This window comes from Cygnus atratus, chromosome 1 (genome assembly GCF_013377495.2).
Source record: "Cygnus atratus isolate AKBS03 ecotype Queensland, Australia chromosome 1, CAtr_DNAZoo_HiC_assembly, whole genome shotgun sequence".
NCBI classification, from domain to species: domain Eukaryota; kingdom Metazoa; phylum Chordata; class Aves; order Anseriformes; family Anatidae; genus Cygnus; species Cygnus atratus.
In genome coordinates, this window is record NC_066362.1 from 111,190,573 (window position 1) to 111,216,495 (window position 25,923).

A 25,923-nucleotide genomic window follows, 5' to 3' on the forward strand; every position below is an offset into this window, starting at 1 on the left:
ACAATACTGTTTCTCCTCACTGATGGCCTACTGACTACATCATATCATGATTGTGATGGCCCCCACTGAGTGGTACTCAATAGCCTGACAAATCTGTTATTTGCTCAGTTCTGCTACATGATAAATACACTTCTGCATTATATATTTGTTGCATTGTATATCTATTGATGGAAATAGATTAATAATAGAAGCCTGAAACTAATCTTACATTGATTGTTTAAACACTCCACCAGCTATTTTTTCTTTAAAGAAATTGTGCTAGGCACAGAAACTTGTAGCACACTAGGTAACATTAGACACTCTGTGTTTCAAAGCACATGGTTGTTCACAGCCTCTTATAAAACCTCACTGTAATGGTATTAGCCTCTTCTTAATCATCAGTCTTTTTGATAAGATAGTTGTGGAACTTTTACATCACTGAGTTGGTTAATGGTTTACAAACTGTTTTTACATTCATTCATTGACGAGAATCAATAGCATCTGGATTTCATAAGCACAGTTAGATAAAAAAGGTACTGGATTTTTATTATGAACTTAATTTTGATATTTCTGACAATATTGGTTTCATAGTGTCTCACCTTCATTCACCTTTTTGGGAACACTTGGAAATAGAATATGACTGAGATACAGGCAGTTCCCTGAAGCACGTTTAATGACTGTCTTCAAGGTAACACTACACTAGCACTCACATCTCCTGAAGTTGTGTGACTGGCTTATGTCTTCAGTGACTGATCAGAAGGGTGCATAGTAATGTTCTCTGGTCCCTAAGAATATGATTCTTATGGCTCAAATCTCTTTTAAAAGAACTTGTATTGTAATTTTAAAATAGAAGAATTCTTAATGTCAGGTAAATAACAGCAGTTGCGGCAGATGAACAAGCAAAACTGGTGTTGTGGTTACCTGTTGATGACTGGCTTGGAAAAGCAAAATGTGGAAAGGTTATCACATAAAAGAAGATGATGCAAACCACAGAAATAATCTGGCTGGATCAATTTCTGTCATCTCAGACGGTACAGGCGATTCAACTGCCTCATGGATTTGAGAAGGTTCCCTGCACTTATATCCCAAATCAAGGTAAATTTTGTTGATTTTTATATCTTGACCTGTAACAATCCTCAAGCATTTCTTAAAAGCTACAGACGAAAAGAAACAAAGCTACATTTATGCATAGCTTTATCTGTGTCGCTGGAGAGCTTAAGCTTAGTAGACATCCTGAGAGTGTATGCAGCATCTCACAGCAGAAAAGTCATCAACAGTAACTAGGAACATTTTTATGCAGAAGAATGGCATTGTCATCTCCATAAGCAACAAATAATGTAATGTTTAAAGAGCTTAGGATGGAGAGGACACAGACCTTAGCTTACCAAAGTTTCAAATCCTCATCTCCAAATGCATTGCTGTGACTGTTTAGGTGTTTGTTGCTTTGAGGGTATAGGAAGGAAACGGGAAACCCTCGCTTCTACCTCCCCAATCACTGCAGCTGGGCAATCTCATGAAAAATATGAAACAGAAAAGGAGAAGCTCTTTTGACCTTTGTGACCTTCTTGCCTGCAGAAAGAGTGAGCTGGGTCTAAGCTCCTCTTAGGTCTGCAGTGTGTGTGCTGCATTCAACACTCACTGTCGCATCCTAACACTCAAGGGCGGACTTCCCCCTTCCCGGCCAAGTGCCCGAACTAGAATCTTACCACAGAATGGTTTGGGTTGGAAGGAACCTTAAAGACCAGCTGGTTCCAGCCCCCCTGCCACGGGCAGGGACATCTCCCACCCGACCAAGCCGCCCAAAGCCCCGTTACTTTTGATTAAACAGAGATGAAAGCCCCCTTGTGAGCTGCGTGAAGGGCTCTACCGACCCTCGGGGGCCGGGCTGGAATAACACCCGCCGGACAACGCGGGCAGAGCGCGGTGAAGTGTCAGGAGCCTTATCAGGCTGACACCGCAGCGGCTGCAGCGCCCAGACAAGAGCCAGGGCCCACCCAGCCTTCTCCCAGACGCCGGCCGAGAGCCAACAGCTGCCGCTGACTTCCTCTCCGCCCCTCTCCGCCCCGTTATGCCCGCATGCGCGGGCCCCGGAGTGTTCCGGTAACGGAGCGGGATGGACGGAGCCGGACGCCGAGCCCTGGCGCTGCTGCTGCCGCTGTGGTGCTGCCTGCTGGCCGCGGCCCCCCGCCGCTGCGCAGGTGAGCACCGGCCGCCGCCATGAGGGAGGCGGTGGCCGCCATGAGAGGGGGGCTGCGCCGCCGCCGGGCTCGGTGGCGACGGGGGGGACGCGGTGGCGGTGGGTGTTTGGGCAGCGGGAGAAGCTCTTTCGAGAGAGGGGCGTTGTATGTGGCAGGTGTTTGCCTTGCTGCCCCGGTGCCGGGCGTTGTGAAGTGCGGTGGAGAGGGAATGGGCTGCAGTAGTTTGAAGTACGGGTGTGTTACAGGGCGCCACCTGAGCGCTGTGCCCCCGGTAAGGCTGTATTCCTCGGGTTTGGCATACCCAGAAAACTAGAGGCTGTTTTTTGGGGTCCACACTGTGCGTTTGTGGTAGGGCCCGGGCAGAAATGCAGCTCCGAGACCTCTTCTGTTTGCTTTCTTTCGCTCGTTGGATTTGTAGCTCTGTTCTTTGGGCATCACCCCCAAATTCCAGCCCAGAACTGGAAGCGGTGTGATACCATCAGCTGCTTGGATTAACCCACACGCTTCGTAGGAAAAAATTAACGTGCCTTATACCACTTGTAGGTTTAGAAGCAGTTGTTCTGCTACAGTGACCTGTCCCCTTCTACCCTGTCAAAACCAGCGGTCCACCTCCTAAAAGCTCCTGCGACAACCCTGCATCTCCACAGCACCTTTCTGCCTGTGGGCCCAGTAACAGCTGTGTCGTCCTTGCCATGTGTTTGGTTGTGGCTTTACATGTTTTCTCATTGTCACACATCATAGGCCTCCTTTCCTTCCTGTGCTGAAAGGCTGAGCTAAATTTTCCATCATTTCTACCTAATAGACTATTTTTTTTCTCTTGCTGAATGGCTTTTCGTCAGGGGAGGTTCAGGTTGGGTATTAAGAAAAGGTTCTTCACCAAGAGGGTGGTCAGGCACTAATGCTTATTTTAGTTTATTAAAATATGGCAGGGGAAGGGTGATAGGCAGTTGTGCTATAAGCTTTTTTTTTTTTCCCCTTTCTTATCTTTTTTTCATGGCAGTCTAATGTCTTGCAATGTTGCTCTCAATACCAGAGTGTTGTTATGTTTTATGTGAAGAAACGTGAATTAATTTTAAATGTATTTTAATTACTAGTAAAATAAATCAGCCACAAATCTTGATTTTTAGAGGTGAACTTAAATCTTGCTTTTGATTTGTTATGCCAAGTTTGATTCTGATTAGTTGCTCACTATCTACATTAGTGTTAGACGCTCTTGTCTAGGCCCTGCTTCTATCAGTATAACCTGAGCTTCTCTGTGACTCCTACTATTTAAATCATGCTAGATATCGAAAACACGTGGGTTACAGAAATCTTAGAAATCCTTTTGGCTTATCGTAACTTCATGCTTCACATGAGCCTGTGTGAGCTGGTACAGTTGTAATATACATTCATGTTAAATTCTTTACAGATAAGGGTATTCTACATGGAAAAGGGTTATTACTTTTTTTTTTTTCCAGTGTCTTCTATCAAGTGCCATTTGGAATCAAAACTTAAAAATATTTTGCCTGCGTATTTCAATTAAATTTAAATGTGTATAAGAAAGATAATTGAACATTTTTCTTCACGACTCTAAAATTTGTGCACTAGGCAGTGGAAGAATCACCATTGAGAAATTTTGCCTTAAGCAACTACGTGTTAAGGCTATTTTAAAATAAGGCAATCTTTTCATCTCTTCCTCTAGTGAGAAAGCAGAAAACAGCTTTTCTGTTTTTTTTATTTGCTAATCAATTTCTTAGTCTTTAACTATTTCTTATGTGCATTGCATCCGTTGGGATAAATTTGAATAAGACATACTGATGCCAAAAGCAATTTTGTTCCTAAAACTAAATCGTGGTCCCAGATACCGAATCTTTGTCAGACTGTTGGACTTGAGGAAGTTATTCAAAGACTTCAGTTTAAGTACAGGCTTGATATGATTTTTACATCTTAAACAGGTTTGTTTTTTTCAGAGGAAAAATAAATCATCTCTTATCTCCTCTGTTATGAAGCCCGCTAGAATACAGCATTATAACAGTCATGAAGTAGGACACGTAATCATATATATACTTTCATGCTGTACTTCTCTTTGTAATTCAAATAGGAGACCAAGAAAAAACCACTTCCCTTTGAGTGAAATGGTGTATTATTTTAAATAACTTTTGATCTGACAACTTTTAGTTTTGAAACTGTTTTAAAGGTTCACAGTAAGTTTATAAGATAGCTGCTTTTTCCTCAGGCAGCAAAAACCTATATTTGTTGACATTGTAAATCTCTCCATGGGAGTATCTGTTAATCACAGCAGTGGATTGTGAGTCTTGCCATCTTCAACAAATTCTCTCTTCGTCTGTATCAGCTATGAGCTAGAAGGCAGTATTTACTGTATTCAAATGGATTATTCATGGGAAACACCAGAAAATTAAAATAAATGGAAAACTGATTAGTAGATTTTTAAAGGGTGTTTTTTTGATGCTTCTTTTTTGATGTATTGTCCCTGAGATGGGAATTTAAAGTGGCTTGGTTGATAAGGAACTGGAAGTTTAGGCAGCGGTGCATGCTTTTTGTCTTTGTCATTGAATCTACTGAGGCAGCTGAGCCCCAGTAATGCTGGAATAAATGTTGCTTTGCATGTCTGGTTTCTTGCAAAACCATGAAACTTCTCTGGGAATGAAGTATTACCGAGCTTACTCCTGCATTCTAGGATTATTGTTTATTGGGGTGTAGGTGATTGATTTAGGTAAGCAAACACAAAACACTGGAAGTAGGAGTTACTATGCAAAAGGATGGGTGTAGAGCAACTATCCATGTCTGTGTTATCGAGAACAAATGTTAAATCAACCTGAATTTCTATTTTAAAATGAAAGATGTGTGGGTAGAGGAGTTCTGATTGCATGTCATTTTGGCTTAGCATTGCTTTTGAATCTATATTGTTTATTAATCTCATAATCATACTGGAGAAAGTAATGTATGTTAAACTACTACAGTATGATTTTCCACCTTGTTAAATCACATTACAGTTTGCTGTCAAGAGGGAAAGATGCATTACATGGATGCTTGCTAGCAGTCTGTGATAGAACAGCATAAACCTATTAAAACTGCCTTTAACTGAGTGGGAGAAGCTTGCAATTGTTTGAAACAGCCAGAGTGGAACTGAGAAGTGTCCCAACAAGTTGGAGAAACGTCCCAGAAAAAGGCCTGCTGGCATCGAGAAAGGACTTGTGCCGGCACTTTGTTCTTAGGCAAGTAGAAGGTGACAAATTATGGTCTAAATATCAGTTATATCAGTTCTACAGCCCCACGCCCCCCAAAAAAAAATTAATTAAATAAAGATCTGTGGTGTTACGGTGCCTTGAGCTTTTGTCTGAAAGTTTAATTGCTGTACTGGAGAAAACCCAAGAAGTGTTGGGGCAGAGTTGTGTCAATTAGAATGGAAAGGTTAGGTCATGTTTCTTGTAAGTTAGGCTCCATTTATAAATCTCTGCCAGAGTATTGTGACTTTCTGAATTACGGTGTTCCAGGGGAGCACAACCATTTGGAGAGAATGCAGAAGAGAAGAATGAAAGTCATTCAGAAAGCTAGGAAATTTGACCTAAAAAGAAAAATGAAAAGAACTGTAGCTGTCATTTAGGTTTCTACTTGTTATTCATGTTTAACCTAGTTTTCAAATACATAAGAGTCTGATGCTTAGAAAGAATAAAGAGTTATAAGATTATAAAAGAATAGTGTGCTTTAGTATCCATGGACATGAGCTAGATGTTCTTAGAGGAGATCGGTGTTACGCTCCTGGTTTTGCAGGACCATAAAAGACAGCTAAGCAAGCATCCTTGCTATACAGAAACTTGGATCTGGTCTGCAAAGATTGAGATCTCCAACAGAAACTACTACGAAATCTGATTTGGGAGTTCTTTGCTTCCAATTCACAGAAAGCTTTCTCTAATGATAGGTATAGGGAAACATTTCAGGAGATTGGAGGCCTGTAAAAAGAGGTGATGCAGTGATGGCAGCCACGAGACTTCTCTACATAAACCTCTGATGTACACAGAACAGCCACCAGCTTTCTCCAGTGTGAGCTGTAGGTGACCTTGCAAGGTTTCTTCCAGCTCAGTTTCTGTGCTTGTATCGGATGAAGGAATGATTAGGAACTGTTAAAATGGGGATCGATGATCATTACCTTTTAATAAATGTCAACCAAACAGATTCCTCAGAGTATAAATTTAAAGTTAGATCTCTGATTGTATCCCTCCTTTTACCTGCAACAGAAGATGAAGTGAACAAATGAAAGCAGAATAATTGGGACCTGGAACCTTCAATAAATAGTTATTTTAGTTATTAAATTTTATATTTTTGTAAGGGTTCTTTGAGTTATCAAGATCCTTTGTGAGGACTGGAAGGTCTTTATAAAGCAACAATCTGTTTTTCCAGCCAGGGCAAGGAGGAAAGTACCTAATCATACTCAAGGTAGGTCTACAAAAGGTGTTGTGGGGTTTTAGCTTTTTTTTCCCCACTTTGCTTCACAACAGATGAAGCCAAAAGGCCATCTAGTCCAGTGTTTGTCTGCAGCAGCAGCTAGCAGTGGAGGAGGAAACAACACGAAAGCAAACACAGGGCGACAGCTGACAGCATAACCTTACAGCAGTCTGTAGCGCCGAGACTTTCTGTTTGACTCAGCTCACAAACCAGGCAAGAGTTTGGTGTTGACAGCACTGAGGGAGGGGATTCCGCAGCCGAAGTGTTCAATGAAGCGGCAGTTTCATTCTCTTGAGTAGAGCAGCGTTGCTTGTGCTGGTGCTTTCCGGCTTCGTGTTGCAGAGACGGCGAAGTCTTTTGCCACTCGCATCCCCTCTGCTGCTCCTCTGGTGTCTGTAGCTCTGTCCTGTCCTTCCCTCAGGCTGCTTTGCAGGCTGAAGAATCAGTCTGATTCCTCCCAGGACAGAGCTATTCTGTACCTGGGGTTGTCCTTTCCACCCTCTTTTGCCCTTTTTGGCAACTGCTGAGCACTGACCACAAATGCTACGCTTGTGCAGCGGTGTTGAACATAACACTGAACAGCTTTCTTAAAAATCAAAGCTGCAAGGTTTTCTTTGGGAAGCTGATACAAGTTACCTAAAAATATAGTAGAGTTCAAAGTAATTTTACAGGTGGTATCTCTGAATAGCATGTTGCAGTTTATTAACAGTCTATAAAGGCTGTCGTGTGCCACCGAAGACAGCTCTGGATGCCTGGTTCCAGCATTTTGTAAGGAGGATTGTGAAAGGGTGAACATCAGGCTGGAGTCCACGGTGTTCAAACTGGCAAGAGGAAGTTCTCAGAGAAAAGAGGCAGTCACATCTGAGACTCATGACAACCTTCTGGGCCTGTTACTAAAATTGTTGGGGGATAAAGACCTTCTGAATTCACTGTCCAACCGTCAAAAAGGGTTGCAGCAGAGTTCAGAGTAATTTACTTCTCCGGAGAAATTTGCTTGTCCAGATAGGCTTCAGAAAGCATCAATTCCCACACCGAACAGGGGAAGTGTTGCTGGTAGCTTGGCACCTTTTGTGTGCCAAGCTACCTATTAGTTCGTTTCCCAAAAAGCTTTATGCTTTCCCACGTCACCTGATGCTTCAAAAACAGTCCGCGTTGTGTTTGGAGAAGTATTTGAACTTTATCTTACAATAAAACCTATGGGGGGAAAAAAAATATATTCATAAGTTAACATCCTCTTCTCAGTGAGCTTCCTTATCCATTTTGCTGCTATTGAAAGAGATGATTTTGATACTTTTTAGTCCAGCTGACGGGGAGATTTTAAGCTTCTGCAAAACTGTTGAACGTGTGTGATGTTATGTTTCATGTTTAGATAGAGTAAAAAAAAATACTACTTAGATTTATATGAAGGCAAAGTGTGTGGGTGCAGGCATGACCCCACTGAACTGTAAGGAGTAGTTTCCAACAACTGTTCCCTTCTGTCTTCCACTGTGCCCCCCCCAATTAGTAGTTAAAGGTTTGGGGGGAGAAAGAAGCACACAGTTTTCTTACTGATGGTTTTACAAGAATAGTTAAGTAGTATATTGATGGCTATAACGTTTCGTGTGGTTTTCAGAGTCATAGTGTTGGCTCCTTTTCTTGGGTATGCCTGGGATGGAAAAGTCCTACAACGTCTTTATAAATGCCGTTTGACTGAAGCCTTTCGGAGGAGGTTCAGTGGGTGGGAGGGGACAAAAAAAAACCTTCTGAAACATTAGTTTTAATAATTAGCTGAAATCTAGATTTCGTGACGCTTCCCAATCTTAATTTGAGCGCTTGAATTCATAACCAAGTGCCGTGAAGTTTTACAAATTCATTTGGAAAAGCAACAGCAAGTGTCAGAACCCAGAGCTGTACTTTTTGCAATGTTGTTTGTGTCCAGAGACAGGATATGATTATTTGCTGTGGTATTTACTAGCTTTAGAAAAAGCTGGCTTAGCTTAACGTGTTGAAGTCTGACATCAGCTTTTTTAAAAAAAAACTTGGGGCAATAGTGTAGCTGTTCAGAACAAGAATCTTGTAACAATTCTATTTCTGCTACCAGACTTCCTTTTTCCTCTCTGACCCCAATGGAATAGTTTTAATAATTCTTACTGTAAAGCTGCGTACAACATGTAAGATAAGGATTTGAAAATGAAACTAATTATCGTAATGCATCATAACATTTTTTTTTTTTTTACTGGTGCTGGAGCTCTAGAGGTGCACGGTGGGTCTCAACTAATATGATGTTACCTAACACTGCCTTTTACAGTTTATGTCAAGGCTCCGTGTTGCTCCGTGTAAAGAATCTACCTCGGGAGTCTCCTGTTGTAAAGCCTTCTGTTTAGCACTACCGTGGCAGGCTCTTAAACCTGGCGTGCATATTGCTGGAGGACTACAAAAACTTGCTTTGTGTCTGCTATTGGAAGCTGTTCAAACCTCAGCAGTTAAATTATGCTCTCAAAAGATGTTTTTCTCTCATACCGTTTATTAAAATAATTTACCAATAATTATTTACACAGGCATTGAGTGTATGAATGATATTTTTTTTCCCCACCCTGCTTTCTTCTGCTCTGTAAGCCAGAGTCTGGTTTAGGATAGTATTACTAGAAAACTTTCAGACCAAATGTTGTCCCTATTATAACTTTGTAGCCTCACTGTTTTGAAGTAGTGCCATGGACTGGTGTCAAAGTAAAATGTACCTTAAAACAGATAATGTTCAATTCGCATAAATATCAGAGTAATTCCTTCTCCTGTAGCATTATTACTGGTCTGTGCTCCAACAGCTGAATTGTGTGCTAAGGGGAACGCCTAGGATACTCTGCATATCTCAAAGTTAATGGTAACTATAAGGCAGTTAGGAAATAGGGCTTTTTTAATATTATTTTTTTTGAAAGGTGGAAAAAAACAGAAGGAGAGCGCTATCCTGCGGGTGATTGTAGCGTGCATCCTTCCCTCTTGTTGGCAATCTGCCTTTCAGAAGTCAGAAGTTCTCTTCCCATGGCCTGCTCTTTCCCTTGATGTTTTGGTCACTCGTATACGCGTCCTGAGACTTGACCCCTGCCCTCCTTAAGTTGTTTTATGTGCTGTTCCTTGTGTAAGAGGAAAGACACGATTACCTTAAGTGAGGTACAAGATCCTGAATGGGATTTATGTTCGAGGCTGTACGTTGAATTTGTGACAGTAGTGCGTGACATAAAACAAGGCTGGTAAGCTCTACCTGTTCTGCAGCTGTGAGATGACAGCAGCGGGTTAATCCCTAGCAGTTTGCACCTGAGATCCAGGTGTTGGATCCAACCAACAAAATGCTGGTTTAAAGGCATTCCGACTGCGCATAATCAGACTGTGGCCGTGAACTACAGGCACTGAATGCTACATCTGTGCATGCTTTTAAAAGGGAAGTGGGCGGAGAACTTCAAGCAAGGAGGAGAGAGCTTGTGTGGTCAGATAAGCAAAGAAGCTACTTGATGCACAACTCCTGGGATATATGTTGAAGTGTCATTTGCATAGCATGTTGTGGTGGGTTTTTGTTTTCGTTTTGGTTTGTTTTTTAACTCAGTGAAATGTTTATTGATATTTCATAACCCTCTACTTTTTTTTAACAAAAGTGGGTCCTCAATTTATGTAAAAAATATTTATCCCAGTCCTTATATAGGTTTGTTATTTTCTTATAGGCCAAACTGATCTGAAGAGTCCTCAGGATATTCAGGTCTATGTTGTAAACACAAATTTCACTCTAAGGTGGAACTACACGGGGAGCGATACCAATGTGACATTTTCAGCAGAGTATCAGTGGTAAGTAGTAGCTTTATTCAGAACCAGAAGTATCTGATGCTTATTTGGGTAGAAGAGCAAATTAATTCGTTGATTTATGGCTATGCTTCTTGATGCTGCCATTTAAAACTTCTAGTGACTTTGAAATTCAGAAAGTAGAAGCAGGAAGATTAAGTCTTGAAATGAAGCAGAATCCTAGTATTGTCCTTCATGTTTCTATCTTATACATAAAATTAGATTGTTCACTGGTAGGGATGTTTTATAAATGCAGACCACACTTAGTAATAATTCTCAGTACCTCAACGGTTCTTAGAGAAGATAAACTGGTACACTTGGAAGTGTAGTTTTTAGATTTCTTGACTCTGCTTTGTTTTGTGGTTTTTTATTTGAGCTAGATTGTGTCGAAAGACACATACACGCACGTGCACAGAACTCAAGAGAATTTTCAGTGTAGATCTTGAATAATTTGTCAATGTATTTATGAATCTAGATTTCTCATCTGCAAATGTTAATGACCAGATAAATTAATTTTTGTTCTTAAATGTTAGCTTGGTTTTCTGTGTTGTTTTTTTATATATGTCTATGCATAAGTATTGGTATATGTTTGGTATTTTGTAATACTATACTGACAAGCAAATATTTAAAAACGTTTCCAAGATAAAATCGCTGAAGAAGTTCTTTATTTTAGGAATTCTTAATGTATAATTTTGTGGATTAAAAAAAAAAAGCTGTCTTTCAATATGTAAATGACAAACAGTTACACTGAAAGTACAGATTTAGTTTAAAACATAACTGGTCTGAAAGGTGAGCGTTGAGGACAAACAATTACTACTTCAAGTCTCTGCCTCTTTTTTTTTTTGGTCACAATATTTTTAATTCTTGTATGAAATGCTTGTTTGTTAAAACAGGTATTGCTGTCTGTTAGCTTGCAAGAAGTAAAGCTTCTGGAAAGCTTAGTTTGACAATAAATGCTGGAAAACATTTTTCTGCTTTTTCTTTTTCTCCTAATCTACATCCCTTGCTAATGTTAGAAGTATTTTCTTTGGTTCTTTTATGTTTTCTTAAGCATTTATTGCCATTAAGACTTTTAAATTTCTTCCGATGATTTTTATAAAATCCTTACCAAACTAGGGTAATGTATTAAGGATATAATTTTGGATTTTGACAATTCTTTGATGCTGTTCTAGACGCTGTGTTTACACAGTGAACAAAGCAAATGTTAACTACCAGCCTACAAATTCTGATACCATTGGGTAATAAGGTTAAACTAATAAACTGATAGATTAAATTAATGAATTAAATGGTAATATAAACTCAAGGCTGATGAAATAGATATCACTAACACCAGTGTAATTGGTGTTAAATGCTAAGCAACGTGACACATACTAGCATTAAGAAGAAAAGGAAAATACTGAAGACTTAGATTGTATTGTAAATTGTTTTTGTGTGTGTGTGTGATTTCTTTTTTTACTCACCTTGCAGGTTTGGTGATCATAAGACAAGTGAAACGGAATGGGAGAAGTTGCCTGGGTGTCAAAATGTCACTGACACAGAATGTGACTTTTCTTCAGCAATAACTGAATACTATGATAAGCATCTTGTGCGCGTAAGGGCTGAACGAAAGGAAGACAAGTCACCATGGTCTAGTGTTTTTGAAATGATTCCGTATTTTATAGGTATGAGCTCCGTATTTACTGCAACATTTTTAGTTAAATGTCCTTTGGCACTCTACTGTGGAAAAATACATGTGGTTTCCATTGCTCATAACGTGAACTAGTGACTTTCTCAACCTTAAAGTAATATAAGGTATTTGCAGGTGATAGAATGCTGTTATTCTTTCCTTTCTGGAAAGGAAAAAGTATTGAAAGTTATGCTGTTCTTATGACAGAGTTTTCTGTTGCTACTTTTCTAGGCTTAATAAAAAAAAAAATCTCCATGTAGTAGACTTTTCTGGAAGTCTTCTAACGACCTTCTGATTTTTCATTATGATACAGTATGATACAGTTGCCTTCCCTCTGTTGGATTGGTTGAGCTAGGTTTCTTGCCTTTCTTATTTTAAATATATTACTGATTTTCATTAGAGATTCTGGAAAATGTTCATTAGTAATATTGCATTTTAACCTCGCTGTTCCTAGAACCAAGTGACAGTGGTAGTTTGGTTGAACTTCTGTGAGTTTACTGTCTGAGAAGTAGTAAAACTTTCAACCTATAGGCAAGTACTGTGACTTTCACAGCATCATTAAGGTTGGAAAAGACCTCTAAGATCATCTAGTCCAACCATCCACCTACCACCAATATTACCCAATAAACTATGTACCTAAGTACCACATGCAACCTTTCCTTAAATGCCTCCAGGGATGGTGACTCCTCCACTTCCCTGGGCGACTTGTTCCAGTGCCTAACCACTCTTTTTATGAGAAATAATTTCTCCTAATTTCCATACTGAACCTCCCCCTGGCACAACTTGAGGCCATTCCCTCTAGTCCTATCACTAGTGATGTGTGAGAAGAGGCTGACCCCCAGCTCCCCACAGCTTCCTTTCAGGTAGTTGTAGAGAGCAATGAGGTCTCCCCTGAGCCTCCTCTTCTCCATACTTAACAACCCCAGTTCCCTCAGCCCTGCTTCTCATAGGACTTGTGTTCCAGGCCCTTCACCAGCTTCGTAGCCCCTCTCTGGACATGTTCCAGGGCCTCGATGTCCTTCTCGTAGTGAGGGGCCCAAAACTGAACGCAGTACTCAAGGTGCGGCCTCACCAGAGCCAAGTACAGGGGGACAATCACCTCCATGGTCCTGCTGGTTACACTATTCCTGATACAAGCCAGGATGCTGTTGGCCTTCTTGGCCACCTGGGCACACTGCAGACTCATGCTCAGGTGAGCATCAACCAGCACTCCCAGATCCTTTCCCTCTGCACAGCTTTCCAGCTACTCTGCCCCAACCCTATAACGTTGAGTGGGGTTGTTGTGGCCAAAGTGCAGGACCTGTCATTAAACTCCATTCACCACTGCTCTCTGGGCCTAGCCATCCACCCAGTTTTTTACCCAGCAAAGAGTGTACCTGTCCAAACCAAAATAGGGTACTATATGCAGTTACTGTGGGCTTATTAATGTAAGTTACTTTCTGGGTAGTTTTTCTTTAAACGTTCTTGCTGACTTCTTTTTCTTTTAATATTTGCAGCTCAGATTGGTCCCCCAGAAATACATTTGCAGTCCATGAATGGTGTCATTAAAATTCAAGTTTCTCCTCCAGAAGCAAATCAGGTCCGAAAAATGTGGATATCTCAGTTGAGTTTTAAATATAATCTAGTTATCTGGGAAAATTCATCAAATGCAGAGGTATGATTACATTTTGATTTTTGCGTTTTGATCTCAACTGCCAAAGATGTACTTTAACTGCTTAATGTTCTAAAATCGAACTGTATAACTATGTAACTGTTTAATTCTGTAACTCAGTATAACTGTTGCTATGCAGTTGGGAAGTTGAGGTTTCTTTTTTTTGGTTGGTTGTTTTGTGTGTTTTTTTCAACTAGAGGACTGTGTTGGATATTTTGTGATACAAGTTTTGTATTTCTGTTAAGTGCTGGAGCCTAATGCATGAGGAACCAAGTGAAACCATCTCAGATAAGTTGGAGCAGCAGCTACCATCAACTAAGAGGAACAGGGAATGGAAAGAGTTCGGGGTAGTGGGAAGAAGCATTTACAATGAGGTGTAGATATGGGAGGGGAGAGATAAGAGCTTGACTAACTGTTATAGTGCAGTTCTGTGTCATGAAGTTCTTTGTTTTCTTATTGTATGTCAGGAGAGTTTAAGGATTCTTTTGAGGTCTTAGAATTGTAAATTAATTTCCAAGACTTAATCTTGCACAGCAGATACAGTATTTTCTGGACCAAGGTGGAAACAATCTTTCTTTTTATCCTTTTAGGGGAATGGTTGCCAGCTAGATTAGGCCAGGAACTGAAGAGAGATTTATGTTCATTTGGAAGACATAGTCATTACACATCAAAGTGGGGGAAAAAGCCTTAAGTACAAGCTGCATGCAAAAATTCTTCACTGAGAAGTCTGGTCAGCTAAGCAGAGAGAGAGCAGTAGGGAGAGGGGGACAGGTTTGATTAATGAATTGAGAAGTGCAAATGCGCTATTTTATCTTCGGAGTATGCATCTGAATGTGTGGTAAGTTCTGCTTTATGTACAGTAGTGCTGCAACCCTGCAACTGGACACCCGGTTTCATGTGTAAAGGAGTATCTCAGTCTCATGGCTAAGTTTGAAACTTCCCTTTAGCACTAATCAGCCCATGTATTATCCTTTGTTCCATATTTTAGCCTTTTTTTTTTTTGAAGGGGTATATTATATAAATGGGCTGAAACCTGGGGGAAAAGAAGATACTTTTAAAAATCAGCTTATCTGGAAGGTGCTGTTCATATGTTTGTTCACAATTCCTTCTTACAGGTCAGAAGTGAAAGTATTTTTCCTACGGACACAATCAATGATCTTGCACCAGAGACAACCTATTGTTTAAAAGTTCAAGCAACTCTTCCTGTTTACTCTCAGGAAGGCTTATTCAGTCCCATTCATTGTGTAAAAACTACCCGTAAAGGTAAAACATTAAACTATTTAATTTTAAATTGATTACTTATTTAAACTTTTGGAAAGTATATTGTTTTAACACAACAGAAATGCACAGAGATGCCAAGTTCCCACTTCTTTTGGTATAAAAGCAGTCCTGACAATTTAGATTTTTTGTTTTAAATCAATATAATGTGTCACCTATCAATATGATAATTTTAATAGTACAAAAAGGTTTTCATTGAGGCAAATTCTGTCTGTTAATTTGGACTGCAAAAACTACTTTCTCTATATTGGAAAACTGGATATTTTTGGATTTGACTTTGAATCAGAAGGAAGTGTGTGTAGGCAGAACAAAAGACTTTTGTGTATTTGTCAGTAAATGTACACACAAACTTGAGCCAAGCTTAAGAAAATGTCTTTCGTGTAAGCCTTGGTGACTTTATTCTTGCAGATTCTGAAGAATGGCTAAGTGGTGATTTGCTTGCAACTAATGTCTTGTTTTACATGTCTAAATTTAAATTCTTTTTTATGTTGTTCAAATGTCTAAGTATTTTTAAATATTTATTTTAGGGGAAAATATAGTGTGGGAATTGAGAAAGTCAAATGCTAGATTGGATGGTACATCAAAACTACTTCATGCTTACTTGTATGTATTTTACACAGTTTTCTAGGCAAGTCATTACTGGACCAGTTTATTTCCACTAATCTCAATGAATTGTACTTAATTTTACCTACACTGCTTTTTAACTGATGCTTGTAATATTAAAGATTTAAATTCTGTGATATATACAGTGTATTAATTTGCTATCTTTATAATGAAAACAGGCAACTGATTTTTTTTCTTACTTACTGTATGTGTGCCATCATTTATGTGATAACTGCCCAGTGTGAAATTGCTGAACAACTGACCACTCAGTGAGAAATTGCTGTAAAGCTTTTTAATAACTCTGGATTTCCTTCCTTTTTTTCCCCATTTGACGCAGTAAATGACTCATTTTGTCCAGCAAATCTGAAAGTTTTTGCTTTGAACATGAAATTTCATCTGCATTGGAATAATCCTTATAAACAACATGTGAACTATACCGTACAGTATCTCATGTGAGTTAAACAATTTCTGTATCTCTGTATAAACTAATTATGTAGTTCTAAATGTAAGCTATTGTATTTTACAAACACTTACTGGAAGTTAAATTGAAATACTTCACAAACATGGCTTAATGTATTCAGTATAACATTGGATACGTCATCTGAACGTAGCGTGGCTTTGAAAGGATTGCAAATAACATCATATTGTAGAACTTCAGAATACTAGACTTATTTTAAGGGTCTTAAATACTTCATGGAATGGACTATATACATGCTAAGTAGCATTTTTATAAAATGAGGTTTGCATTTCTTTGTATCTTTAAATTTGAAAAAATTAGGTAACTAGAAGTAGTGAGCAAAATGCTGTTTTTCAAGGTTTCAATTGTCAACATATTTGATTATTTCTGGTCAGATTCCAACATTAAAAAGAAAAGTGTCATGTCTTTATATTTTTATGTCTAGTTGTAGCACAAGTATTCTGACCAGCATCTAAATGATGAGAGATACCTCATAAGAAGTAGCATTCTTTTGGAATTCCCTTAGCACTACATAAAAAATAATCGACTTAATAGAGCTATTTGAAAGATCTTAGTTTGAATTTTTAAAACTTTAAAATCAAATGCAATTTTTTTTTTCTAGTGAGGATTGATTAAGGCACTGGTTTGTATTTCCTGGTCCAGTTGGCTTCATTGTTTCAGTAATAAATGGAAAATATATAGTTTATTTTTGGAAGAATAGGCCTCTTAATTTTTTGTTTGTAGTATTCTAAATGTGAATGTGCTGGTTTGGAATTTGTGGACCCCCTATAAAAACATTATAATATCTCTTGCAGTGGTTATCTAAAGAAACTTCATGATGATTACTCTGTGAAGTGGCTCAATGTACCCAGATGTGAAAACATCACAAACACAAAATGCAATTTCACGTCTATCATCACCACTACTTCTGGATTTTACTACCTCCGCGTGCAGGCCATGAGTCAATATAATAAGTCATGCTTGTCTAATGAAGTAATAATAGATCCTCTAAGAATAAGTAAGGAGATGTTTTCTTAAATATTTTCATTTCTTAACCAACTTGAACTTAATGCTGGTATTTGCACAAAGAAACTTCCTGGATTAATGAAACTGAATACATAGTTCCCCTACAGAAACTCTGCTAGGAGCCCTGGTCTCTTCAAGTTACACTGGAGTTTTCCCTTGGTCTTCTCTACTCAGCACAGCTGTTTTTTTCCCTATACTTAAAATCATATCACTTGTCTTACAAAATTGAAACTCGAAGCATCATATGGCATTTTATAATCATTGTCTATTGCATTAATCATCTTGTGAGATTATACTACAAATATTCCTTATCTGACTTTTGCCATCGGTGTTATTTTTCTGAGATACCAAGAATTGGTCTCAAAGACAGATAAGGTTGGAAACAAGCGCCTCTGTTTCCTTCTGCATCTGCCCTCATCTCCTCCTTGCTCTCTATCCCTGCCCTCCTGAATTTTGTGCTGAAGCAGTATTACACAAAAACTGAGGTTCAACTTTGAAGAACATAATGGAAAAGCGGTCTTAAATCATTGTAACATCCAAGTCAAAATATGTAACGCTTTCCAAAGTGAAATTATAGCATTTGTAATTTGTTTTGCATATTTTGGGTTTGCAAGAAATGTGAGCTTACTAAAATATTTGACTTCACAAAAAGTTATCAATTATCAAGGTCAAGAAATGTTTAACATGTAGAGTGTAATATTCCATTTCTTTCCATATTAAAGATGGAATCAATAGCTATTCCATAGGTCAGCCTACCCTTCTCAAAGCTTTTTGTAATTAAATAATAGTGACAATTATACAAATGAAACCAAAAACTTAAAAGCTTCTCAATTTTAACTCAAAGTGGAAGAGGGTATATGTGAAAAAGAGGGTCCATGTCCTGATCAAATTAAGAAGCATTCAGTAGTTCCACTTTGATTAGCACAGAGTGAATCCCATTGTCTGCTTATTTCATGCCACTGAAACTTTCAGAAACAAAATATGAATGTGCAAAGAGAAAATAATTGAAATATTTCACAGGACCTGATTCTAAATGAAGCTGTTAGTCAAGTCAGATTTTTAAATATACATTTTTTTTAAAAGTCAGAGATTTAAATTGCAATATTTCAGTCAATATTTTTATTTGTACTCTGTCTCAGTTTTGCCTTTTTTTTGTGTCTTAAGATGAAATTGGCCCTCCTGCTATAAAAGTGGATGTCAGTGATGTTTTGCTACATGTCCAGATTTCTCCTCCAGGAGGATCTGAAAATGAAATCATGACGGATCATTATTACTTATCTTACCAGATTGTGTATAGGAAGAATTCATCAGATAATGAGGTATGAACTCGTTAAATACTTAAAACAGTATATGAAATTTGTTATGATGTAAATACTACATTTAAGTTCTTCTCAAGAAGCTTATTTTCAGAAAAGGTACGTGTACAGTGTATCAATCATACAAACAGTTTGTTTTTCTGAAAGATTCTTTAAAAAAATAGCTAAGACTATTTTTATTACAAATTGAGGAGATTTTCATCTTTTTCTTAATTCTTGTAGTCACACATGCAATGATTCTGTAGAATTGCACTGAGTTTTATAAAGCTGCCAGATGGCTCATTTTCTAATAGAGGTGTCTTTCAGTATGACTTGTGTATTGTCTTAATGTAGCTTTCCATCCCTCAAATTCTTTTCTTACTGTATTTGCAGTATTATTGCCATACATATCATAAAACGATGAAGTCTTGCATGCTTTTAACTCACGTTTTAATACATCTTTCTATATTCTTTAAATGTTTCTTATAGCAAAACATTGTTACAGAAACCAGTAAATATGTATCTGTAAACTTGTGGAACAAGCAAAGAAAAACCGCAGCTGGAAGAATTTACATTTTGCACACAACATATCACTTCTAAGCTGTAAAATTTCAGTCTGGTAAAAGTAGTTTGCTTTTGTCAATAAATGTTTGCTGACTGTTCTTGCTTTAGAGTTTTTTGGTATCTTCTATTTTATTCAATCCAAATGCAGAAGGGTGTCCAACTTCTTGCTTAATTACTTCTTCAGCAGATACCAAAATTCTGTTCTATTTGTGTGGCACCTGTAATGTTTGAGTGTGTCTTACTCCTCCAAATTTTCTTTTTCAGGAGGAAATGAAAGTGAAAGAGATAAAACAGACAATAGCGACAATCTCTGATCTAACACCTTCAACACAGTACTGTGTAAAAGTAAAAGCATTTTCAGAAACTTACAACAAAAGCAGTCCCTTCAGCAAAGAGGAATGCATCAAAACACCTGAAGGTAGGAATTGTTTGGGACTTGTTACGCCCATGGAATCAAAATTGTTAAAGGTTCATAGGCCTTTGCAGATCTCATTAATTTGGAAATGCTTGCAATTTGACTTAATGGCCTTACCAAGTTAGCACCCATTTGACCAGAGGTCATATCAGCAGTCTGTCACTCCATTGCTCTGTGTTCTCTTGCATTAGCTATGCTAATATGGTTTCCGGTCTGACCTGAACAAAATTGCGTTTGTTGTCCCACAACATACCTCAGTTCAGAAATTCTCAGATGAATAACTATAACGATTGCAAATTAAACTTAGTTCTGTACAATGACTTGTTAACGGGCAAGCTTTAATTTCAGTCACTTCCTAAATATGTTTAGAAGGGTGCAGGAGATCACTGAATACTACATTTTCAAGAACATTTTATTCTTGAAATTGCCTTAATTATTTTATGAATTAATTCAATTTTAAAAAAATAATGTGCTAAATCGTGAGGGGACAAATTATAGATGAAGACACTCAGACTCATCATAGGTAAAAGCATTTGTGCAAAATGAAAAGGGGTTTGAAGATGGATTACACTCACTCCGAACACTAGGGTATGATAGTCTGTTGAATTTAATTTGACCAGTTATCTTCTATTAAGAGCCTGTAACACTAGAAAAATTAATAAATACCCAAACTGACATAAAGCTAAGAAAATGTAATGATCATGCTATTACTTTCTCACATCATAAGCTCCTATGATTTATTAGTATATGTAGTCCTCATTTTTTTGTCTTTATCAAGCCTAAGAAGAATTAAATCTTACTTTTTCAAGCTTCACAAGGCAAATTCTTTAACTATTTTGCTGGTTAGGTATTACTCTTCCCCCTTCTTTTATAATTATTCTATTTAGCACTAAGCAGTACATTCGAGACTCTCTACTGAGAGAGACAGTCTCACAGATCATGCCTTGTATTTCCCGTATGTTCTTATATTGCAGCGTGGAATTTTTTTCCTTATATCACTTGTACTAACTGGAAAAAGAGGTTAAAACAAACTGATTGTCTCTTCTTGATTATTTGTAAAGCATCTCCTGGTATCTGCTATTTTAGCGTGTTCAAGCTCCCTTCAGTTTGTTTGAGCCAGAGTGTGTGTTGTCAAGTAGAACAGAGACAGCGAGAAGTAAGCTTGCAAAACTCTAACTTACACACTGACTAGCTTATGTCAATTCAGGTAAAGGGTTTCTTTGGCAAGAATATTCTGCCATCAAAAGATGGATTCTGCCTTTGTATACTTCTTCCACGAGGTCCCAACCTTAAATCTTAGAACTGAGTCTAGTCTGTTGGAAGGCTTTCTGTAGTTCCTGGGTTGACACAGCAATACAGGACTGTGTTTGAGCACTGAGGCGAAATTCATCTCACCTTTCTATACTGACAGCATAAAAACTTGTGCTGAGCTAGCGTCTAGACTACTGGTATAGAAAATAGTTGGAACATCCTTGGGATTGATTTCTTCCTAGGTAAGCATCTAAGAGGAATAGATGAGCTGTTTGCCAGAAGATCCTTTCTCCCTACTGGCTGGGCTGTAGTCATCTGAATCTTAGCATTGGAGTTCCTTTCCTGTCCAAGAACCAATTTGAGTGCTTTTGTGCCCCTGAAGACCCTGCAAGTCTGGCCAGTCTAATCATTTCCTAGCTAAGGAAACATGGGCCAGCTTCACAGTTTTAATTGCCCATTCTCTTTCCATAAACTATGGAAATTCTTCCTCCTGTATCACTGTCAGTTACATATTATATCCTTTGAGGGTAGAACCTGCACACAAACAATAGGGTGGTAATAGATTTATATACATCAGGTGCTTTCATGGTAACTGTCTGCGCAGCCTTTCTGTCCTGCTGTCAAAGAGGGAGGGAATAATCGGATCTTGGTTCTGATCCTGTATGCAAATGCATTTGTTTTTATGTTTGATAAATCTATTAGGCTGTGTTTTTAATAAAATTATGTAAGATACAGAATGACATTGTTTTCCTAATGATCATCATGCCTGGGTATAGCAGTGAAGGAATGTGAAATTTTATGATAAATACTGTAGCGGATTTGGGGGGGGGGGGGGGTCATCTGTTTTTAATCTGTGTGGTTTATGAATACCTAGACTGAATGTTTGTTTTTGCTTTTTTTTTCACATTCACTTTTTTAGATAAAATGTTACCTCTGATCATTTTAGCAACGTTTGTAACTGCCCTGATTGCTGTCTTGGTTGTGGCTGTACTGTTCATTTTTTTCCTGTATCAAGCCTATGATAAAATCAAGTATGTGTTCTTTCCATCATGCAAGCCTCCTCTGAACATAGAGGTGAGACAAGACTGATTTTTCTCATTCGTTAAGTAGACATACTTCTAGAAAAAATAATATAAAATATTATAGAAAAAGTGTTTCTTTGTTATCCTATGGTCTTATAGATTAATTATACAGGTTTCAACAAAGTGCAGGTATTCCTAATGAAAAAAAAAGTATCAATTTCTTGAATTCTGTAATTAGCAAATATTTTAATTTTTTATTTCTGCAAAAATGTTGCTAACCTTTTTTTTTTATTCCAGTGCACATATTTACCCTGTGTATGTACTTTTGCCCTGCCATTTGAGACCAGAATTGTTTTCCCATCATGTTATCTGGGGCAGTATGCTCTAGCCTTTTTGCCTTCTCCCTGTTGGTGCATGGCATAAAATGAGTACTCTGTCTTACTCACTTCCTTTCAATTAAGAGCTTGCTATTATTTTCTTGCTGCATAGCATTTAATTTTTGTTGCTTCTGGATTGTCTTTTTCCATCGTTGTGTTAGACCTCAGTAGTTTCTCTGAAGGCTTCCTTGGAAGGAAAGCATGAGTCCCTTGGAGAGGGGAATTGATTGACAGCAGCCCTGCAAAGAAGGACTAAGGACTTGGGGGATACAGCTGGATGGAAAAACTGGGTATGAGCTGGCAATTTGCACTTGCAGCCCAGAAAGCCAGGTGTATCCTGGGCTGCTTAAAAAGAAGTGTGGCCAGCAAGTGGATGGAGGGGATTCATCCTCTCTGCTTTGCTCTTGATACCCCACCTGGAGTGCTGCACCTGGGTCTGGAGCTTCAGTACAAGAAGGACATGGGCCTGTTAGAGTGGGTCCAGAGGAGGGCTATGAAAATGATGGGAGGGCTGGAGCACCTCTCCTGTGAAGAGGAGCTGAGAGAGTTGGGGTGGTTTAGCGCAGAGAAGAGAAGGCTCTGTGGAGACCTCTTTATGGCCTTATGTATAAGCTCCCTTTATGTATTGAAAGATGGCGGGGGGAAGGGGGGAACTTTTTACCAAGGTTTGTAGTGACAGGACAGGGGGCAGTGGTTTTAAACTGAGAGGGGATAGATTTACACTGGGGAGAAATTTTTATAATGAGGGTGGTGAGGCACTGGCCCAGGCTGCCCAGAGAAGCTGTGGATGCCCCATCCCTGGACGTGTTCAAGGCCAGGCTGGATGGGGCTTTGGGCAACCTGGTCTGGTGGGAGGTGTCCCTGCCCATGGCAGGAAGGGTGAACTGGATGATCTTTAAAGGTCCCTTCCAACCCAAACCATTCTAAGATTCTATGAATAGGGGTTGATAGATAATTTTCTGACTCTTTCATTATTAGAAAGAGGACATCAGAGAGATTTCATAGGAGTCAGGTTCAAAACAAAAACATCTTCAGATAGGGGGACCTGCGGATCTCCTAGTCATAAGCTTTTGTGGATACAAGAATGGTTATGTGGGTCATGGGTGTGTTCATGGAAGAGAATTGCATGAAACGTCACTAAAACAAATAGAAACCATATCTGTCTCAAGAAGCTGGAAAGAGTTGGGAGTGTCCTTCCAGCCTTGTGTATTCTGTGAAAGCCACATTGCTTTTCTGACACTTCTTCCATGTATTTTTATGATCTGAGAAGCCATGTGGTCAAAGAACAGTCATTATTGCCTGTTCTTTAAAATTCAGGACATGAAAATGAAAGTCCAGTCTTTGCTAACGCTTCTACCATCCTCTGACCTAGCAACTGGGATGATTCAAGTCACAAAGGCAGATGTGCAATTTCTGGTTTTGCTTGGCATAGTACTTAGTGATCCCATTCTAGAATGAACAGAACAACGTGTCAATGTGGGTATGTTTTGAAATGTAGCAAGAGCTGCTCATCACTGTGCTTTCTTCAGTGTCTCAAAACGTTGACTTGAGCAGTGCGTGACCTTCCTAATGTGTTTCTCCTTCTCACTGACACCCTTAGGGTATGTAGTGTACAGAGCTTTCTGAGTAAAGTTATAATTGTAAACTAGTCTCATAATTTGCAAGGGCAAATCTGAATTTGATTAGTTTGTAAGGCAACATTTTAGCTCTTTTGTTTGGTAGAATACTGGTAACATGATTAATATGATGCATATTTGACTGAGAACTTTCCTAGTGGATTTGATTTAAACACGTGCTTTTTAGATTTAAGGTACGTAGGATAGACAGCAATATGCTGTTGAGAGCTATATAAGGGTTGGTATCATGCTGCAGCAGCTTGCTTTCTCTTTTTTCATTCAAACTTTGCTTAATAACTAATAATCACTCATATACGTTGCGAACACATCTGTCATCCACATGCTACCACATGATCTTTGAAAATGTTCTGAATTAGGGTTTTCCTTTATTTCCTCATAAGGCTAGAGTCAAAGAAATATTGCAATTATATAGGTGATTGACAGCTGCAAACATAGCAAAAGAGCTGAGGTTAAAATGCTGTAATCATTCTTCAGGATTTGATTATATAAATGCAGCTAAACTTCATTGTAACTTTTCATTTGTGAACTTAGGGAAGCTGTGTAATAGGTAGAAAACCTTATGATGCTATTGAATGTGATAAACTAGATTTGTACAACTGTGGTGTTAAATGGAGTCATTATTTAGATGTTAGGCATGAATATTCATCTCTTTTCTCTTTTTGCAGGGTTTTGGAGGTCAGCTCTTTGGCAGTCCGTATCTGCCCACTGCAGAAGAACCAATAGAAAGTTGTTATGTCATTGAAAGTATCATAGAAGAAGTAAATCAAATTGATTTCAAAGACTACAAACATTCTAAACAGAGCAGTCGAGATTCAGGGAATTACTCTAATGATGATGATACCTCAGGGAGCAAAGGGTCAGAAGGAATGCTAGAAAAGGAAATAATATAACTTTTAAGGAAATAAAATTCAAATGAGGGACTGGTAGCGTAATAAACACTTAAACTTTTTTTTATTATGAAAGTCTCGGACTAACGAAGACAGTATGGCTTTGGGATATTTGTGCTGAAGTTTCCAAATCTCCACTGGGTTAGTGGAAAGTTACACACCTTCTCTGCTGCAAGCTGACTGAAGTTAAAACACATTTGACTTCTGTTATCTTACACCATTTTGACTGAATATTCATACTGTGATAAAAAGAATACCATCTGAATAAAGAGGAACAAGTCTGTACACTTCATATACTTGAACCTAATAACCTCAGTGAAAGCCTACTGTGTTCCACAAGAAGGCTTTGAGTGCCAGTGTGTACTCTGAAAGAATACTTAAATTACAGTATTGAGTCTTACAATGTTTACACAGGCAGAAGAAAACTGATGCCAGATACAATTGTAAGAACTGTGATACTCTCTTCCAGCCCCTTGGGGGCAGTGGTTTTTGGTTCAGCAGGTCCAAAGCAAAGGATGCAGAGAAAACAGTCTCAGTGAGGCAGCTCCTCTGAGCATCCTTGTAAACTTTCGTGGCCACGGCTATCAGATACTTCTGATGTCTGCTTTTGTGTTTGTGAAGCTGTGTCCCTGCATCAGGGTGCTCTTCTCCTACAGCACTTGGTAACCTGGGCAAGTCTGGGGAGGGGAAGAGTCAGGAAAGAGGCTTACTCCACTGTAATGAAAAATTTCACAGTGGAAGCTCTTTGTAAATAGAGGTATAGTCAAATTGTATTGTCCTGCATTTAGGATGACAAGCGTCCAAGCCAGATATACACTGCAGGAAGAAACTCACGAATACTTTAAATAATAATTTGAAAAATGCTTTAATGATAAGGCACATTAAGAATATTCTTTTTTCTTCTCTCTCATGGCTAGACAACCAGAAGCATAAAACAATTCTAATTGAATTGGATTTGCAAATGTGAATCTCCTTTAACAAAGGAACTTATTTCTGTGATTAGAATTATCCAAGCTGAATTTAGGAAATGTCTTCTAACAGCATGGTGAGGACGCTTGTCATTCAAAGTTTTTTCAACTCGGTCTCATTCTGTCAACAAACATTTCTTTGTACCAAAATAAAAAGATGCTGCAATGTTGTTTCACTTGGCATGCCACTTTTCTTTTTGAACTGATTTTCGAAATAGTTCATTTCGTATGAAGAAATTGATTTAGAGTAAATTGTTTTTATGTTGCTTGTTGTCTAACATGTAATTGTTGATGTTTAAATGTTTTTTTATTTTCAAATGTGATCTAATTTTATAAATTTTGTTACTGTGTTCATTGAAGAACATAATAAATTTTGCACATTTACTTCTTTAAACACTTTTT

At 38.5% G+C, this 25,923-nt stretch overlaps 1 protein-coding gene across 2 annotated transcripts; it reads left to right on the forward strand.

Moving 5' to 3' along the window:
* The first annotated feature begins 1,589 nt into the window (after positions 1-1,589).
* On the forward strand, positions 1,590-25,923 carry IFNAR1 (interferon alpha and beta receptor subunit 1). Of its 2 annotated transcripts, none has more exons than XM_035545814.2 (11): positions 1,590-2,177; positions 10,310-10,430; positions 11,892-12,085; positions 13,587-13,744; positions 14,857-15,004; positions 15,960-16,074; positions 16,895-17,097; positions 18,270-18,424; positions 19,229-19,382; positions 21,550-21,704; positions 24,332-25,923. In XM_035545814.2, the coding sequence occupies exons 1-11, from the start codon at positions 2,093-2,095 to the stop codon at positions 24,554-24,556; spliced, it is 1,713 nt and encodes a 570-aa protein (XP_035401707.1). In that variant the 5' UTR covers positions 1,590-2,092; the 3' UTR covers positions 24,557-25,923. The 2 variants fall into 2 exon arrangements, with proteins under 2 accessions (XP_035401707.1, XP_035401708.1); XM_035545815.2 differs by lacking the exon at positions 1,590-2,177 and adding an exon at positions 8,793-8,862 and having other exon boundaries at positions 24,332-25,906.

Excerpts from the sequence above, each read along its gene's own strand:
- IFNAR1 (XM_035545814.2), top strand. The coding sequence starts at position 2,093 with ATGGACGGAGCCGGACGCCGAGCCCTGGCGCTGCTGCTGCCGCTGTGG. Across the intron at positions 16,075-16,894 it reads TATACCGTACAGTATCTCAT|TGGTTATCTAAAGAAACTTC; the intron begins GTGAGTTAAACA and ends TATCTCTTGCAG. Across the intron at positions 18,425-19,228 it reads AGAATTCATCAGATAATGAG|GAGGAAATGAAAGTGAAAGA; the intron begins GTATGAACTCGT and ends TTTCTTTTTCAG.